The 17999-nt window shown below is 48.8% G+C and overlaps 9 protein-coding genes across 9 annotated transcripts; 5 read left to right on the top strand and 4 right to left on the bottom strand.

Annotated features, from left to right (window-relative positions):
• Nucleotides 1–702: 702 nt before the first annotated feature.
• On the bottom strand, nt 703–1116 carry EI90DRAFT_3057469 (uncharacterized protein). Its single transcript, XM_039060297.1, has 2 exons — nt 850–1116; nt 703–736 (listed from the first exon to the last, which is right to left on the bottom strand). The coding sequence occupies exon 1, from the start codon at nt 1095–1097 to the stop codon at nt 915–917; it is 183 nt and encodes a 60-aa protein (XP_038916000.1). The 5' UTR covers nt 1098–1116; the 3' UTR covers nt 703–736; nt 850–914.
• An 80-nt stretch (nt 1117–1196) lies between these two features.
• On the top strand, nt 1197–1908 carry EI90DRAFT_2852338 (Gti1/Pac2 family-domain-containing protein; the record flags this gene model as incomplete). The annotated part of the gene is made up of 4 exons (XM_039053752.1): nt 1197–1375; nt 1439–1559; nt 1663–1755; nt 1819–1908. Coding segments are annotated over 4 exons (483 nt in total), but the record flags the coding sequence as incomplete, so codon positions are not given.
• EI90DRAFT_1005476 (uncharacterized protein) lies at nt 1739–3015 on the top strand. Its single transcript, XM_039051358.1, has 3 exons — nt 1739–1755; nt 1819–1963; nt 2040–3015. The coding sequence occupies exons 2-3, from the start codon at nt 1911–1913 to the stop codon at nt 2698–2700; spliced, it is 714 nt and encodes a 237-aa protein (XP_038916002.1). The 5' UTR covers nt 1739–1755; nt 1819–1910; the 3' UTR covers nt 2701–3015.
• Nucleotides 3016–3542: 527 nt separating this feature from the next.
• On the top strand, nt 3543–7056 carry EI90DRAFT_3289418 (uncharacterized protein). Its single transcript, XM_039067169.1, has 14 exons — nt 3543–3659; nt 3712–3769; nt 3831–4164; nt 4229–4337; nt 4387–4494; nt 4547–4562; nt 4624–5596; nt 5649–5759; nt 5819–5904; nt 5959–6044; nt 6120–6159; nt 6213–6291; nt 6345–6531; nt 6586–7056. The coding sequence occupies exons 1-14, from the start codon at nt 3626–3628 to the stop codon at nt 6813–6815; spliced, it is 2451 nt and encodes an 816-aa protein (XP_038916003.1). The 5' UTR covers nt 3543–3625; the 3' UTR covers nt 6816–7056.
• Nucleotides 7057–7235: 179 nt separating this feature from the next.
• On the top strand, nt 7236–9907 carry EI90DRAFT_3123467 (uncharacterized protein; the record flags this gene model as incomplete). Its single annotated transcript, XM_039063614.1, has 5 exons — nt 7236–7383; nt 7444–7854; nt 7915–8145; nt 8196–9690; nt 9745–9907. The coding sequence occupies 5 exons, from the start codon at nt 7236–7238 to the stop codon at nt 9905–9907; spliced, it is 2448 nt and encodes an 815-aa protein (XP_038916004.1).
• A 127-nt stretch (nt 9908–10034) lies between these two features.
• Nucleotides 10035–11508, bottom strand: EI90DRAFT_2920346 (dienelactone hydrolase; the record flags this gene model as incomplete). The annotated part of the gene is made up of 11 exons (XM_039054737.1): nt 10035–10211; nt 10266–10337; nt 10389–10406; nt 10473–10607; nt 10744–10784; nt 10833–10893; nt 10946–10975; nt 11033–11058; nt 11114–11121; nt 11181–11232; nt 11304–11508. 11 exons carry the CDS (start codon nt 11506–11508, stop codon nt 10035–10037), a joined length of 825 nt encoding a protein of 274 aa, XP_038916005.1.
• A 158-nt stretch (nt 11509–11666) lies between these two features.
• On the bottom strand, nt 11667–13051 carry EI90DRAFT_1005922 (uncharacterized protein). Its single transcript, XM_039051360.1, has 5 exons — nt 12315–13051; nt 12204–12257; nt 12126–12155; nt 11820–12069; nt 11667–11759 (listed from the first exon to the last, which is right to left on the bottom strand). Exons 1-4 carry the CDS (start codon nt 12735–12737, stop codon nt 11992–11994), a joined length of 585 nt encoding a protein of 194 aa, XP_038916006.1. The 5' UTR covers nt 12738–13051; the 3' UTR covers nt 11667–11759; nt 11820–11991.
• Nucleotides 13052–13366: 315 nt separating this feature from the next.
• Nucleotides 13367–14404, top strand: EI90DRAFT_2920357 (putative epimerase; the record flags this gene model as incomplete). Its single annotated transcript, XM_039054739.1, has 2 exons — nt 13367–14246; nt 14301–14404. The coding sequence occupies 2 exons, from the start codon at nt 13367–13369 to the stop codon at nt 14402–14404; spliced, it is 984 nt and encodes a 327-aa protein (XP_038916007.1).
• EI90DRAFT_3057488 (eukaryotic translation initiation factor 3 subunit 6) lies at nt 14299–16913 on the bottom strand. Its single transcript, XM_039060298.1, has 12 exons — nt 16772–16913; nt 16620–16717; nt 16415–16565; nt 16318–16357; nt 16180–16265; nt 15976–16130; nt 15814–15923; nt 15612–15756; nt 15392–15559; nt 15198–15331; nt 14746–15139; nt 14299–14688 (listed from the first exon to the last, which is right to left on the bottom strand). The coding sequence occupies exons 1-12, from the start codon at nt 16875–16877 to the stop codon at nt 14488–14490; spliced, it is 1788 nt and encodes a 595-aa protein (XP_038916008.1). The 5' UTR covers nt 16878–16913; the 3' UTR covers nt 14299–14487.
• Between the last annotated feature and the right edge of the window lie 1086 nt (nt 16914–17999).

Here is a 17999-nt window from a genome sequence, read left to right on the forward strand (position 1 = left end):
TGTCTCTGAATCGTTTTTGCACACAGTTGAACCCAAAAGCATGCTAGGGCGATATGGAACTGCCTTATCTGTCCTAGTCTGGCCATGTATACGGGTTCTGTTTGGCAATAATTGATTGGTATCATAGAGGTTCGATCTAGAGCCTAGGCGTCAGCATCATTCTGCCTACAAGGACCAAATCAGGATGTTTCTAGCCGAAGCTTCCCTTTCTCACCTACCCTCCTTCAGGGTGAATATGCTCACTTGCGTGTGGTATTGACAATACTAGCCCCCATCTGTGCGACCCTGGTGCTGGGTGCCACGGATACCAGGCTCTCGGCGGTTCTGGCTCATCAGCTCCGCGTTGAATGCGGTCCATTGTTCTAGGTTCTTGGGTGGTGCCCATGCCGTACAAATTTGCCAATTTTAAGCTTTTTTGACTTGATGCCTGATTGGGTCGGGATCCAGAGGGTCCCTTGTCAAACGTGTGGGTATCGTGACTCCCTTTTTCTCTCGTCAAATGACTATCGCATTAAGGGTAATGGATTTGTTCCCAGCGATTACAACTTCTTTCCTGCTTCAACTTGAGCAGATGCACCTGCGTACTTCACATTGCATAAGACCTAGAATGTGACTGCTCCGAAGACTATGCATTGGGGAAGACCTAGGCACTTCAATTCATCTTTCTAGAAACGGCACTTTCGCCCCAAGAGCTCGTTTCCGTCCATCTGTTGAGCCCGTCGATCCCACAACGCTTGTGAGCTGAACGGTCGGTCTCAAACTTCAACCACTCAATCACGATCCACTACGCGAATACGCACGGATCGGCTCTGGGGCTTCATTCTTTATTCATTCCGATCATGCGGCAAGATCTTCAATAATGAACTCAACTAAGTGCCTAAACTCAGGATGACCTTCTCAAGCTGGAATTCCCACTACAACTCGCCCGTATTATTGTGACGATTCCTTCCCGATTCGATAGCAAGCGGCTCCACAATTGTTATTCTGTCATCGTGTTCTTCCGTGTTCCTGGAAGCAACTGGGATAATATTAGGCCTTGCTCTCCTACATATACTAGTTCTGGATCCAAGTTCTGACCCTCTCACACCCCATGACATCCATCTCCCAACCAACTAGGACGAACCTGGGTAGCTACTAATCTTGCCACTTGGAGGCCCTCGAGCAGCTTGTCTTACCTTGTCTTTCATCTCCCAGGCATTCGCAGCGCCTCGGACGCCTTTACGCTCTTCGAGGCTGTCAGGCAGGGCATCTTGCCTCTCCGAAGACATCGACTATCGCAGGCTGAAAGAGACAATCTCGCGTCAGGTCAGGTTTTTGTTTGGATCGAATCTTCGGAGGCCGATGGATTGGAGCGATGGACTGATGGACGAAAGTGGTACGGTGGTCCTTGAGCCATGTGTTTCCTCGAAATTATGCCAACCTATTTTGATTTTCATAGGTCCCCGTCAAGAACTCGGGACGTTTTTCTGGTTTATGAAGAACGTGATGAACCCTCCGTCGATGAAAACCTGGAGAAGGCGAGTCGAAGGTCGGCAAGCAGCTGTGCGTTCTTACCAGATGTTCGCATATTAATACTCACTGCGTAGGATAAACACGTATTTCTCAGGCCCCACAGGACAGGGCTCTGAGGAGCTCTTCGGCATTTTCGCCTTTCCGAAAGAGCGGCCGCCCAAACCTGATGGACTAATGAAGCAAACCTTTTCGGCCTGGGTGTTGACTTCGTCCACGGGGCAGAGAGTAAAGTGGCACATGTCGGTGAGTATAATTCACTCTCCGGTATCGTCAGGCTTTGTTGGCTAACATGATGGCGTCATTCAGGCGTACCTCTCGAGAACCAAAGGCGCGGAACTACCCACAGTCCAAGATGACCCACTTCTGCAGAGTATCCAAGTACCCGCTGGTATTTTCGAATGCTGCACAGGGCCACGAAAGCATCGGAAGCCATTTGCCACATTCCACGAGGGTGGGGAGTCGCCTTCCAGCAGCCCCATTCCCGTCCAACAAATGTCTAATCGTGCTTCCACACCCAAACGCCACAGCGTACCCTTGGGAATCGATTCGGATGCCCTGTCCCGCTCATCTTTGATGCGTGGCAGAAAGTGCAGCACCTCGTCCAGAACCTCGACCTTCTCCTCTTCTAGTCTCCCTTCACCGCCATCGTCCCCAACGTGGAACATGAAGCCACTCCCTTCGGGTCAGGAGGATCTTTCTCACCGGATTGTTCACATAAACCCGCGCACGCCATCAACTCCTCATGCGGCTCATTCTCTTTTGACACCACGCTTATCACATCTACCTAAGGAACCAGTGAAACCAGCGTCTTGGATGGCGGAGCAACTCACGCCCATATCGACCCCCCGCCCTAGTGTTCCGCCAGACAGTCGCGATGGTCTCTCCTACGAGATGTGCCCCCGCACTCCTTCATATGGCCACTTGCAGAGCAGCGCCAGTCACACGCAATCCTCCAATCACACGAGAGAATACCGTATCGCCAGCGTGTCCAATGATTTCCTTCCCGTCATAAATGATTTCCAAACCCGCTCTTTCACACCTCAACATTATCATACACCTCAACAGAATCTCACGTATCCCTTGCATGGGCCTTCTCCAATTTCGGCATCGGACCCAGGCCCCATTTCGTATGCTCCTCGCACAGCTGCAGATCGTGAAGCACTGGCTTCATTCGGACAAATATTCTAGCATATCCTACACAAATATGCTGTTGTCCCATCCTCTAAATGGTTACCTGTATGAGACGCTGTATCTTGGTTATCTCTTGGACCAGCATCGCTTTCAAATCCCCATACAATTCTCCGCTTTAGCGACCAGTTACTTAAACGCTCTTTCCCACTCAGTTATGATAAGCTACCAATTTTGCTTCCGCTTCCCCTTCAGTCATACACAAACGAGAAAGTGGAAACTCCTCAACACGAATGGGATACATTAACGTATAATTGACATTCCGGCATATTTACGTTCTTGGATCTCATTGCCTTTGCCTCATTGTTGTGTTCCTATGAAATACCGCCGCTACCCTACTACCTCAGCCGAATTCGGATGCATGGCCTCATGCGCATTTCTATTCCCGACACGCATATCTATTCCGGGAAAGAGTAATCTAAATGGTGCTCCAACCGCCATTGAACATGGCCTAAGTAGGGTGGATAATCCAGTGGACGGATCCGTAGTTCCCTTAGCACACTCTCTAAGACGCCCAAAATTAGCAATAAGTTTATTTGCTGTGCTCTGTTCCGCGCGCCTTTCCAACAAGCAATAATGTGAACAATATGGTTGAACCGAACCCCCCTCTGTCGCCCCCTGCCACAGAAAATGCCTCCAAGCAGTGTGTCGCTGACGGACTTGAGCGGTAAGGAGTGCTCATCTCTAAGAAGTCTGCCTTTACTGACCATAGGTTGGTGTTCTTAGCCATCCATGCAAGCCCGATCGATGCACAGGGTCCGCCGAGTCGGCCATACCTAGAGGTGCAAACTTCAGGGCTACCACCACGGACGGGGACAAGTGATCGTGTTGCAGATTATGGTAGGCCGTTGCAACATATCTATGTAATCGGCATTCTTTTGATGAGGATCAAGAAAAACCTCCAATTAAGAGACGACAGACTACCATGTCCCTGGCCGATACGGACACTCCTGATAACAGTAAATACAAGGTTATCCCTGGATAGTTCTCGAGCTTACATTGGTGATGTAGTTGCTCATGAGAGACATGTGAAGAAGAAGGGCGTAGCAAAGTTCGAAGAGTTCGAAAAGTAGGTCAATACGTTGTCTAATCCAATGATATCACCCTCATTCGTGCATGCTATTGATGAGTTTCGGAGAGACTTTAGACATGAGCATGAGGAAGCTTGTTCATGTGATTCGCCAGGTCGATTTCAGCAATGAAGTCCCTGCCCGCGCATTCGAGGCCTGTGTGGAGCTCCACCAATTGTTGCATTTATTTCGTGAGAATGCATCATACATATACGAGCCAATTGAGCGACGCGTTCAACACCCCATCCGACGCCCCCGCCGGTTCGAACGTCAAAATACATTTGATACCTGGAGAACCCTGGAGGTTGAATCGAACATTATCTTGGTTTCAGACCTCCACGCAATTCCTGAGCGGTTGGTGGAATTCGGAAACGCCATACGGCGACTACTTGAGGTACGCCACCGAATATTTGTGACCTCCAGCGGTATGGAGTGAAAGTTATTCACCATTGAACAAGGCGATGTGTTCTATCCCTGAATTTGATGGGGAAGGCTTGGATAGCCCCATCTTAGCATTTTGTCAAGATCTAGGAAGTTGGGCAAATAGCCTACATAGCTTCGAACCAGGTAGCCGCCAATGCCGCAATTTGACGATTTCTCACTTATCTTGCAATAGATCAATTCAAGACCCTTGCCATTCAGAGATATGTTCACCAGCTGACTGATGAGCTTTCCAAGCATTTCTTCCGCTTGTCGAAGGCGGTGAATTTCTTCATCGAGTTTGGTAAGACCTGGCACTTCCTCTAATGTTACTTTCTGACCACTTGAGTCATCAGATGTGGAGGCAATCAGGTTCGCGCGTATTGGTCCAATGATACATATGATGCATTAACCAAAGCTGCACGGCTTCCAGGTCTACCCAGAAAGCTCTTTCGGCTAGATACCAAAATTTATCCACTGTTTCTACTTTCTTTTGCGCTGTAGCTGCCACTTCGTTACAGTATTCTACGTCTTTGAACCACCGGAAGCTTGGAAACATGGTTAATCAGCTCTGGGTTCTAGCTCTCGTGTTCTCCCTGGCAGCGACGATAAATAGCCAACTGCAGTACCATTGGCGGCTACCATCTTCATTTTGGGCAAAACCGAAGGCCACGCAGTGGAGCGCACAGACGTCGGTGGTGTTCCTCATATCAGCTGTTGCAACGTACCTGGCAGGCCTAGTGTGCTATACGTTTGCTCAGTTCCCAACGACATTTATCCCTGCTATATCAACCGCTTCCGTTTCCGTTTCTCTCTTGGCACTGCTGCCCATATGGTCTTATGTTTTTAGCAGGAATGCTAGAGCGGGTACATCACTTGCCATACCCGAACTTCACATGATGGAGCCACTAGAGCTTGAAGCAGACCACACCTACCTGCAGCCCGATGACGATCAGACTGATGCCGAAAAGGGGCGACCCGACGGCGATATCCCTCTAGAACCACGGACTACAAGACCTATCTCAAGGTTCAGGGATATTGCAAATAAGGTGATGACGATGAACAAAGTCTCTCGAGCGTTCTCTATTCAGGACGCACAAACAGTCTTACCCGCCCATAGGCGCGGATCCCTTCTGACCGCCATGCGTGCCCTCCCAGAGTTTCGTACTATTAGGCATCTTCGCCAGGAAGGAAATCGGATTAGGCACGTCAGGTTTAGTCCGGATGGTCAAACTATTGTTTCATGTGGTGACATTTCTGCGACGCTTTGGAACGTGGAAACCGGGAACGAAACCCATGAACTGGTCCATGACGCGCAAGAAACTATTCTCCAGTTGTTGTGGTCTCCGTCCGGAGACTATCTACTTACGCGAACAGCACGGAAACTATATCTTTGGGATCCGAACGTACGTAAATTGCACATTCTCTACTACAGCATTCAGTTCAGGATGATTAAAGGCGGGCACATTGAGAAAAAAAATTGATCGCGAGGTCATGATACATTCCGTCTCCTGGATGCCTCGGGTGAATGCGTTCGTCTCTGTCGAGGGAGTCCAAGTACATATTGTGGTAAGTTTCGTAGTAAAGTTCGTTGCCCTCGATCGAATTCTCTCACGCCTTACCGGTAGAATCTAGATGGAAAAATAACTTCAAGCTTGCGTATTGACGGAGGTTACACTGTGAAGGATGTTGCTGTTACTCATGACGAAGAAAAGTGCATCTGAATGCCGTTGAATCCTTGTCATCAACTAACCGAACACTTCATAAGGCTCCTTGCGGTGGCTGTTGGGGGGTACCCCAAGGGCACTAGCACAAGATCTGCTGGCAACTTAACGTCAAGTGTCTGTGCTATAAGTAAGCAGTACTGCTCAAATGTTCTGCTTCTATATAACAGGCGTTGAAACCTTGAGCCCCCCCCCCCCACTGTAGTCAGTCTCGCGGGAAATACGCTCAAACGAGTCGAGACGTCGTACGTCGGTGTTCGTGTGCTTGAAATTGCCGCAATGACGAGCCCTCCAACAGAATACACGGTTTAATGCACGAGCCAAAAGAAATTACATTGTCTGAAGACTCGAAATATGTCATGATAAACTATACCAGGGTGAGTAAATGTATTTTGTATCGTCTGCAGCACAGTCGACCTATATAAGACAGAGCCCAACACAGTTATTCGCTCTTGGCCGGAAAGACAAAGGATGGTGCCTGGACTTCAAATGTAACTACGTGTTGGAATCCCATGAACGTCTAGCATCCCCTAGTCAGTTTGGTACTTGCAATCACGAAGGGACCAAACATGACGTTGTTTTTGGGATAAGTCGAACTGAGCAGACATCAAGACAGAGTGAGTGGACGGGCGGATGCCAACAGTTGGCTCGGTATGCTAACCCCCCCGCAGGGCCAAACGTTTATATGTGGGATCGTGATACCGGCCGTAAGATGTACTGCCAGCACCCGCATGGGATTGACGATTTTAGTGGAATCACGTTCAACCCCTCGGGGAAGTTCTCTTTCGCCACGATTTCCTATGCAGACGAGGGTCACATACGAGTATGGGAGGCCTACTCAGGATCCCCCCTGGTGACACCAATAGCTCAAAGTCCCTCGCCCGTCCCTTCGCGCCCATGATGATCATTACGGGGATTATCTACACTCTTCGCTTCATGACTCTAACAACTGACGGACTGGTGACTTGAATAGCCCAAGAGGGTGTCTTCAAGGATTGGCTGGGACATGAACATTAGTATGCATAAAAGGACGTGTACATCTTTAAATGGGCACTGGACATGTACACTGATATGTAGATGGGACATTGACTGGTCCCTGTTTGCTTCATAATATATCGCGCGGCTGAGTGCCTGCAGCAGACAATGCAGAGCTAGCTGTCGGATGAGCAGTCTATCACAGTCACCTCGTCCTGACTGAGAATCTCGATACTGTCTGATTGAGGTTACGTAATTATTGGAAATCACGAAGCGGTCTCGTGATCGGTGCCAAGACCAGCATCAATATTATTCCTCGCAACCAGCACTCTGGCCACCACTGGTCATGCCCTCTCTCCATGGGGCGTTCCAGGATTCCCGGATTGAGATTCTAGTGCCATCGGAGCGATTGCGACCTATCTCCATTGATACTTCGTCAAGCACTTGGTGGGCTGATCTTCATCGGGTACCACAACGTACATTTGCGTTCTTCGGTCAGCCCCAAGCTGCTTGCAACGTTAGGTCTTCATCCTAATGGTGCGATGCCCGTTTAGATGAAAAACTGTATATTCTACTCGTCCTGAAGCTTTCAGAAAACGCGGACGTGTTGTATCCATTGCTTCGACGACTGCAGGTTGCCCTTGAGGCATCCTATATATCACCTTTCATCCCTTCTACGCAGACTGGGCGTAAGCCGCCACCACCAAACATTTTAACTTTTGGTACCGAGTCTCGAAGTAACACTGCATTTTTCCCACCAGCGACTCCCAATCCGATTCCTGCGACTTCCACACCCGACCACCCTTACGCGAACGCTGACCCAGGTATCAATCTATACACGTCTGTGTGGGGAGAAAAGATGAGAGGCGGCGCCAGGGATGAGTGTCCCGAGGATGATTTTGCAATTGCGTGGTCCAAGCAAGAGAACACATGGGTTGCGATATATGAGATGAACGTTCCCGTGGGTTAGTTGGGTATCATCTCCTAGGATTCAGTAATAAGAGTTTTGTCTTCATGGTGCTCAGCGTTCTTGCAATCGCGCGTATCTAGGCCGCTTCTGTGCCTCACAACTTTGGTCACATTAAGGGACAAAGCTCTTTCAGATACACCTCAGCGCCGTCAACTCACGGAAAAAATTGCACAAGCCGGTATCAACGTATCTATGCCAGAGCTGGAGCGATCCGATGAAATTGACGAAGGCGACACAATCGTACAAAGCATGTCTGAGGTGAATTTACTCGGATCTTTGAATCAGGGTGCGTGTTGATACGATTAATGGGTTTATTTCTAATTGTTCCGAATCAAGGTGTTACCTTTCACTCCGAGACTGATCCCCTCTTTCTGACTTCTGCCCGCCTTGGGCCTTCCGTCTGTCAACAAGCTTTCGGAATATTTCCGTTTGCGTCTCGGGACCCAAGTGATGCTGAAGCAACGTCATCACATAAGACGACACTGCGTAAATCATTCCGCAAGACGCTCCCCGCGTTAGAGGGGATTAAAGTTCGCATGCGGAATTGCTTCGTCCCGTATTCTCCAATCCATGGGAAAGGGAAACTGGGGGAGGATGATGATGAACAAGACATTGGGACTCACGAGAGGACCGTCATCCTCAGCGTAGAGATCGAAAACTCGGAAGATTCTGGTATGTGCTTCCAAGTGGAGAATGTCCATGTTGAGGTGAGCGGGGAACGCTCCATTACTCGCTTCATTGGTTGGGGTGGAAAAACGGTGGAAGAGCTTCTTCCTCTTGATTTAGCGTCGAATGACCAGATCAATCTTATATATGCTGTCGCTTTGGCATCCCCTTCAAGCGTTTCTGGGCCGCGTCCATCGGGACGTATCAACGTTAGTTCAGGTATGTATGAGGATGGTCTGGATGACACCAATGGACGGCAATATGTCTCCATATCTGTAATTGGTCATCCTTTTGGTCACGATGCCGGTGGGGCGCATTCATTGCGTCTTCCGACTTTTGCTTCGAAGTGGAACTGTATCCTGGATCTCAAAGCTTCTCAACTAGCGGATCCCCTCACCTGGTATAATAAGCCTGCTTCTCCCTTAACGGCGGAGGACGCCCTTTCAACACCCCCCTCCCCATATACTGGTTCATTCCCGCGTAATGTGGGCGCGTTCTTTCCAAGCAGCCGTCAGGGGAAAGGCTCTTTAACTGGACATCGTCCGCAAGGTTTACAACCCTTCCCCGCTGGGAGCTCGCTGCCAAATGCGCCTAAGTTTGTCCCTACTCCTCCTTCAGCCGTGGTGGCCTCTTTCAATCTGAACAGAGCTGCAACAGAGGCTGCTGAGGATCATTCCCTCACCCCAAGATTGAGCGGGTTCTACTCCAAAGCAATCAATGCTTTGCACTCCCCGCTTCGTACTCCAGCTTTTCCATCGTTGCAAAGCCCACCTCCACCTTCACCCCTCTCGCAGTTTCCTGCAGGGACATCATCTCATGATGGTGTCTCCGTCCTCGAAAGTCGCCGTGACACAACCAACTTGGCCAATCTCCCCGCTGCAGACAGTGATCATACGTTGGCCATTGGCCGCGACTTGACACACAATGTGCTGGTTTCAGTAACCTTACTACCTCCAGAAAAACCATCCAACCCCAAATCACCCAAATTAATCTATCCTCATGATGTGTTCTCATTAGAAATTCTCGTTCTGAATCTCTCCGACGAGGTGCGGCGCTGCGAAGTTGGTTATTCAGATAGCCGTCGATTAGCCAATAGGGGCGTGTCGAAGTTATCCGCTGCGTCGCCCCTTAGCTTGATGCCATTGGATAATAAAATCAGAGTCGGGTAAGTCGAGTTTCTGTTTTGAGTAGCCCAGAAGCTCAGTGCAATGCTTGGTAGGCCCCTGCTCCCAGGTGGATGTCAGTCTGTGCGGATGCACATCTTGGCGCTTGAACCCGGCATCCATTTAATTGATTCTCTCACACTGACCGATGTTTTTCACCGTTATACAGTCAAACTACGGTCCGTCGTACCTTCGCCTGATGGCTGGGCTTTATTCTGAATGTGTTTACCTAGATCGGTTATGAACGTGGTGGTTGAACAATCGTATTGAAGCCTCAAGCTAGGCATTATGTGCTGTAGTGCCCGATTTGCCATGCGGGTACTTCAGTATTCAGCAAGTCAGCTCGTCAACAAATATGTGGAACCTCCTCCCCTGTGCCCACTTTCTGGCCTAGATCTCTCCCCACCGTCCTCTCGAATAGTTCCGTCATCATTCCGAAAAGATTCCTTGTCAAAGCCGCATCCCATCTACCCTTTGAAGATTCATCACGAATGAAGGCATGCTGTGCCTGAATTTCGATGAACTATGCGTATCCCGTTAGTAGGTGTATCCGATTCAGTGAAGCCAGCCTGCGCACAGACGAGATCGCATTGCTGTCCTCCAGAGTTGTTCGGATGAGATCCCGTCCAGCACGAGGAACGTGCGTGTCCTGTGGGAACATGCAGGGGGCCTAACGGCATATTACGAGATGCGTTCTCACCTGTTTGCCAAATATCATCTACTCAGCAGGGTTAATCGGTTGTCAGGCGGATCGACCTGGGATATACAAAGCAAAGATGCCCACCATGATTTCCCCACGTATTTCGCCTTTCTTGGCCCGTTGGAGGGAATCATCGTGTTTCCCTTTGCCCAGGGATGCCGAATGGATATCTGTGGCGAAGAAGCAAACTGTGGACAGAACTCTTGGATCGAATGCAGCCTAGATGGGTAAATGGACCGGTCTCGATCCGGTTGGACTTGCCCAGTGAATGAGGGAAATATCCAAGGATCTACGTACCCGAAATGCCTATAGGAACCAGACCTTAGTCCGGATTACGACACAGCAGAAGCCCTACGCGCATACACACCAAATGCCCCCCGAGACACATCCCCGTCGCTGAACGCAACACTCAGAATGTTTACATGCTCCTGGTTAGATACAAACCTGCGATGCGCCCGTTGCAGTTTGGCAGCGAACTTAGTAAATCGATCGTGATAGTTGCATCCTTTGTGCTCGAATTATGGATCAGAGAACGAAGTCATTCGCGTATCACGGACCTCGTCATATGCCGCGAGTTCCTTCTCCACCTGCATTGTAGGGAGCGTCGACGATGCCTAAAACGATAATACTATTTTACAACTCACCTTATACCTGTTTCCGCGATCGGTCCCTCCACCGAGACGTAAGCACGCTTCAAACCCGTAGTATTTGTGTGTCCCAATTACCTTCAGTGCTATATGATATCGTTGGGGAATATTAGCTAACCGTTGGCGGCTAATGTGTTGTCCTTACTCGTATGAGATCGGCTCAGGACCTTCAAATTCATGGTAACTGGATGGGCATGCTATTTGAACATTATAGCAGTGACTTATCAGTCGCTAGGGTTATATATGTAGAAATCGGATGCGTATGCACCGACAACGTATCCATGAGAAGCAATCTGGCCTGCGAATCGCTCAACGGGGCCAGTTACTTGATAAATCTCAGAAAACACCACAACTCCCGGAAACTTAGCATTGGGATATCCATCGATCTTGGGCGAAATGATAAAAATACGTATGGGTGCCCCATTGGGGGACGATTTGACAGGAATATCGTGATAAGTTTCAGTGACGAGCATTGCTCAAGGTTGTTTGTGGGTGTCGACTCGACGTAAACATCCGTTTGTCATGCATGTTGTGCAACTTGCTTCCATCACTTCGAAACATCGACCCCAAAAGGTGTTGATTTCTTCCAGCGTGGTGCACGCACTAGAGTGACAGCAAATGGGAGCAAATATTGCATTGCACGACACAAACAGAATTGGTGCCGATGAGTCAGTGTAGCGCGTAGAAGGTGATTGTAAGTCAGTAGGGCCCTGTCAGCACTGGCCTGCGCGTGCATCAAAAGGATGCTAAGAGAGTAAGGTGATTCCCACGTTCAGCTACTGACCGATTTCAAACCTATGGACGAAGCATCCACAATATTCCCTGAAAGCTCGGAGAATGGCATACTGCTGTTCAAGATACCTATACACGGGTTAAACACGAAAACGCAACTCTGCGTGACGCCCCAACAATGATAAGCCAGAATGGATATATTGTATGTCGTCACTTATGCTTTGTTAAGCTTTGTTCTCCTTTTTCCAGACTTCCTGGAGCATTTTGCACTGACCCTTGTGACGGGCTTTCCAATCCACCTTCTACAAAATGCCAGGGATCAATTGAGATGATGCGGTGAGGGCCAGCAAATCCATACCTGACAATTGACGCTGCAATAATGCGGCAGCTGCAGGGCGGTTATATGAGAGTTTCATGAAAAAACATGATCGCTTACTCCACATCCCCCACAATGTTTAAGCTGGTTCCTGGCGAAGAGCTGCCCGGGACACTTGTCTCAGAAAGTGAGACCGAGGATATAGATAGAAATTAAAGATAGGGCTCTAACCTTGTAATTCGAACAGCAAAGTTGACCAAGAGCGATTCCGCGTACCCTTACGTCTCTAGCCTCCTGGACTTTCCCCATAGATTGCAGCGTTTGGGCCAGGTTCTCCCTCGTCACGGCAGCATCAAACTCTTGTCCCTGCGCCACCTCTCGGATGGCTAAGCTCTCCTTTAGGACTTCGTACGCCTCGTTATATTTCCCCTGGTCGTACAAAGCCTCCCCAAGGCCATTTTTTGAGAGTGCGATTCCTATCGCGTCCCCAGGGGCATTCTTCTGTTTGAGTTTCAGGGTCTCCCGGTGGAGGCGCTCTGCAGCCGCATGATCGCCACTTCGCGACGCTTGGACAGCCGAATTCGAGAGACCCCAGGCCTGCTGAAGGTCCATGGCCATTGAATCGGAGGTGATTGGATGCAAGGATATGTTCATGGTGGTCGACGATCGATGTAACAGTATCGAAATCGAATCAAGGAGACACAACTGAGCTCATGATAGGGCGGCAGTGTCCGCATTTGGCACATTCCCGCATTAGCCTTTCACCCTCTCAGCACCACTGCAAAACCGCAAATTATGGAAATCATGTATTTCCGCGTGTTTTTGCCGACAATTTTGTCTTCTAGCAGCCCACACGCCATAGCTCGACGCCTGCATGCACTAAGGTAAGGCGACCCCAGTGGACTGAATCGATTATTCCATTTTTGGAGAGTCACGTGCACATGATTCAATTAGAAGGTTTCCGGTTGAGGCCGCCTATACCAAAGGATCGGCAAGAAGCGAACCAATCACGGCGTGACCAGCTAAGCAAGGTCGGCAAAAAAGGCGGCGTGGGAAAAGACCTGATCAAAATGTGGGTTGGAGAGCTAGACAATTAGTTTCCAGTGAGTGTAAGCGTGGCCGAGCTAAGAGGGGGGTTGCGGCAAACAGCGCTAGCTGCCAAATCGTGAAGGGGTGCAGTTATTCCCTGTTGCAGTGTATCAACAAATATGGCTCCTTGGTATATAACACTGTGTTAGATTCAGCGTGAGTCAAAAAAAACCACATCCTCCCCAGATCGTGGAATGGGCATTGAACTCCCTTTTGTGACTCTTGATGTCTTCACTGACATCAGGTATCTCGGTAACCCCCTAGCCATCGTGCACATGAACCAGGGGGTTATACTCAGTACTGACCAGAAGCAAAAGATTGCGAGGGAATTTAACCTTTCCGAGACAGTCTTCGTGGATGACAGCAGCGATGAGACAGACGAAGTCAAGATCCACATTTATACGACGACTCAAGAGCTACGCTTTGCCGGACATCCCACCATAGGCACTGGCGCCCACCTCTTAGGCTCTCGTCCGAGCTCTTCTGACGGGAGCGACCAGGAACTTACCCTGATCACACTGGCCGGGAAAATTCCGGTTACCTACTCAGCTTCCGGTGGCCTAACGCGACTGGAAGTTCCCCATGACATTACTCTCCATCCTAACCCAATCTCACGCCACGTTGTTGCCAGAGCCGTGGGCCTTCAACAAAACGTCGAATCCATCATCCCAAATATACCCTTTTCAGATCACCGGGATGGAGTAGTCGCGGTGTCCATTGTGAAAGGATTGACGTTTGCATTGGTGAAACTCGACTCGCTTCATGCGCTTTCCGCAGCTAAGCCAACTGGAACGCAACTTACACAAGATGAACTCGAGAGAGAGGATTCCAACGCTTTTTTGGGTATATACCTGTACTGTGTAACGGAGGAAAGTGATGTTGATGACGGCAGTGCCGTGACGAAGAAGCTTGGCATTCATACGAGAATGATAGCAGGATCCTTGGAGGATCCAGCAACTGGCAGTGCTGCATCGTGTTTGTCATCGTTTCTTACCTTGATGAGCGATGCAGAAGGAATCCACCGCTTCATCATCATCCAAGGGGTAGAAATGGGGCGAAAGAGTAACATCTTAGGTCTGTCACATAGTCAGGTCAATATGTACCGTATCTCACACGCCCCTCAATCAGTCGATGTGCTTCCGAAACTGGATTCAAGCAAGGGTCGAGCCATTGATAAGATCTGGCTTAGCGGGCGCGCAGTACAAGTCATGAAAGGTACTGTGACTGTCTGATGAAAGAGTTTTCGATATCGGGGAATGAAATCATGTAATAATCAATCGGTTGGAATGACTGTGCCGACATATTTCGATACGGACTACTTCGCCCAAGCAACCTTGGGCTTCGGTGGTTGTGGGGGCGCCGCAGGTATTGGCTCAACAGTGGTCAACGTAGATTTGGAGATGGGAAGGGGGCTGCTCCGGAGATGATCGAAAATGCGTTGTGCGTATTCTGTATTTTTGATAAAAAGACTAGCATATCGCCGTCCGATGGTTGACTCTACGATATGAACCATGTTCTGGCATGGCAGATTATAAGAACGCATTCCATAGTTAGACAACGATTTGTGCCCTACCTCGTTAATGGCGAAGTCTAAGTCACTCGTAGAAATCATTTCTCCATCAAGAAGGCGACCCCCATCAAGGCCTGCACGCCCAATACTTCGACTCGCTTGCTTTAAGACCATCATCTGTTGCACAATTTCTTCCTCGTTGGCATCGAGGAAGTTGGCAAGCTTCTTAGCATCAAGAGAGCTATAAAGTTTCAAGAAGCTCCTCAATGTGGGAACCGAGAGTTTTGCGCGGACGTCCGTCATAAAGAGGGCCAGATGCCTTTGAGGGGCATCGACGGGCGGGTCCTTAATGTACAGGGCTAGAAGGTCGGGGTCCTCATAAGGCGGTGATACTGAGGTAATGAATTTGGGGCAGGCGTATAAGAATAACTCCTCGAAAGCAGAAAGACCTTCTTCCCTGGTTCGGAGATTGGGTGTTAAAATCGGGTGACCGAGTGGTGAACTGATATACTTACCCTCTCTGCATCTTTGCGTATTGATCGCCACATCGCTCTTTCAAACCGATCATTGTGTTCTCGTCTAAACGAGTCGGAGAGAGGGAGATACCGATTGTTAACAGGGCATACATGCGGTCTGCCGTTTTATTTATCTAAATATATCAAAGCGAAGATGTCATTAGGAGGCACGACTGAGGTGAGGACTTGCTAGCCTGGTCATACTGATAGCTCCGGGTATGATAAGGCCGCATCCGCGAAATGAAATTCAGAACGTTCACAAGTGTTCTGTTTGCATCGGGATATCGCCGCAAAGCAAGATAGCAAAAGGCCACGTAATAGTAGGTTGCGACATGACATGCAGTAACACGCATGAAGAAAGCCTGGATAAATATTGATTGGCATTTGTTTAAATGCTGAGCGCAGGTAGCTTACTTTTGGGTTTAATTCAATGTTGTCCATCACTTTCACAGCTAGCGTGTAATCCCCAAGGAGTGTGTGGACACGAAGCAAACCAATCAAACTGAAGTATCCTAGCGTTCGATATAGTGGCCGAACACCGAATTCACCGACAATTCCTCTGCGGCGAGAATTGAGGAACGAGTCATTTTAGCGTCGAGCAAAAAAAAGTACACACGCAATCTCTTCCGCTGAAGCGCCGCGGTGTGCAGCAGCTAGGTTTTCATTTATCTTCGACTTTTGGATGAGCGAGTATAGGACGTTAAGCACACTATAGGTGCTCCATATCTTTAAGGTATCATTGAGTGTAAGAATGAAGTTTACAGAAAATATTATTTACCTGGGAACCGTCCGCAAGCATAGCCTTTTCCTCGTCATTTTTGTTCTTTACTTTAGAGCGCCAAACGCAGAAGCTTTGATACTGATATATGAATTCATCGATAATGTCCCACAGCCATTGATCAGGCAGTTCCAGGGGAACGGGTCCATCAGAATCTGGGTTGGATGAATCAGATAAGGAGAAGACGAAGAGTTTACTGCTTACTCAAGACGTAGTTGAACAGTTCACAAGAGTTCTCGTAGGAATGGAAGCGGTCATCGATATTAGGGGAGAGGCGGGAATAAACGTGACTACGCGCAAAACATCATGACAGAGACTGGGCCCTCAGCTGGCAGAACCTACCGATAGTATAATTCACGGTATAAGGTAAGGAAGACTTGATCTAAAATATGGTAAGCCAACTCTATATGACATGGATAGCGGAAGAAATTGAGCACACCATCGTTGACCAAGGGGGCGAAGAGTTCGGCATCAGGCCACTCGGATTTTGCGTAGTACTTTTCTGTTAGTTTGTTCCAACCACTTTCATATGCGGCGCTGATTTCAGAAACATTTCCATCAAGTATTGACTGGTGGAAGTGCAAGATGAACTAGTATTGGAGAGTGAAAAAAGCGTATCATCTTCTTTCATATTCTGCACTAACCCGTTTCACAGCATCCGGGATTTGTGCAAAAGCCGCTTGTTGAGCCATTTTTTGTTGCATGGCGACCAATGTCGCCTCGTCAATCATTGCTGGTTGAGCTATAAGAGAACAGTCAGTCACAAACACACTGAACAGAGCATTTGAAGGCATACCTTCATCATATACAGGCCTATACTGGCCAATCGAAATGTCAAGGTCATTGTCTTCTTCTACAAGCTCTTGTCCATAGTAGTTTGTGCGGTACTCAGCAGTCGCCATTGCTTGCGAGGAGAGCTCCGGAAGAAATTTCGCAAAACGGGGACCCGGCATCAACAAATAGCAATATTCAAAGTCAGTGCACCCATGGATCGCCCTATTACGAAGTCATAGAGGCTGGAGTCCTGCTTAGGATCGCCCCAAACAACGTACCTCGTTGACTCTAGGGCAACACATTACGGCACCCCCAGAGTCTGAGGATGGGGAATCGAAGTGGAACTTCAGTGACTCAAGTGCAGTTAAGCTGGCGAGGGCCGGTGCAAAGAACCCCGACGAGACAGGAATCGTTACATGGCCAGGAATGAATCTCTGATCATTTCAGGCCATCATTTGGAATGTGTTGCAGCATTGCGCTCAGCAGCAACTTCCTGACATCTCTCCCAGAAAGTTTTCGACTGCTCATCGGTTGCGATACTTAAATTTGCGGCAAAACTCGTTTGAGAACTTCCTGAACATAGCCGGTCCTCCTTCCCTTTGTTCCGATCCTGTAGTGTTAACAGGCTCGAATGCTCGCATCAGCTTATGCTTTCATCCCTGTAAACATTCGGCGATCGTCGAAACCAAATTACGGCTTTACCATTGTCTCCTGGAAATCTTATAGATTTGAACATCGATTGGCGATTATTACTGAAACCCATCGCTTAATATCATGATCAGATCCTTTCACTGGAGAGAAATCAATTAATAGCACTACTTGTCTACGAGTTTCAAAATCTGGGCGTTTCAAAGTTGGATTATGACCCCATTGTGTGGCCTCCTGATGGGCTGTGCCCTCCTCGATGATTAAGGGGTCAGATTCTGGCTGGCAAATTTACAGTCGTGGATAGCGACTCATGCGGCCGAGATACCACTTTCAGGGACGCAGAGTATGCTCCTCTATCTGCGCTTGGTTGGGTTTGTCTACTGATTGTATTTCAGTGATAGTGACGTTGTCGTAGGCCCCTCACAGCTGGCGCAAGATGATGATGCTAGCAGGGTAGTCACCCAATCTAGCTAGGGAATATGAAAATGTCCAAAAACACATTTCCAGTGCCAACCAGCTGAATTGGTCGACATTCGTAACGCCTGTTCGCAATTCGTACATACCAGCCACACGCGATAGATAGATGTATTGTAATAATCGCG

The sequence above is a fragment of the Cantharellus anzutake genome (assembly GCF_015039405.1).
Source record: "Cantharellus anzutake strain C23 chromosome Unknown EI90scaffold_23, whole genome shotgun sequence".
NCBI lineage: Eukaryota > Fungi > Basidiomycota > Agaricomycetes > Cantharellales > Hydnaceae > Cantharellus > Cantharellus anzutake.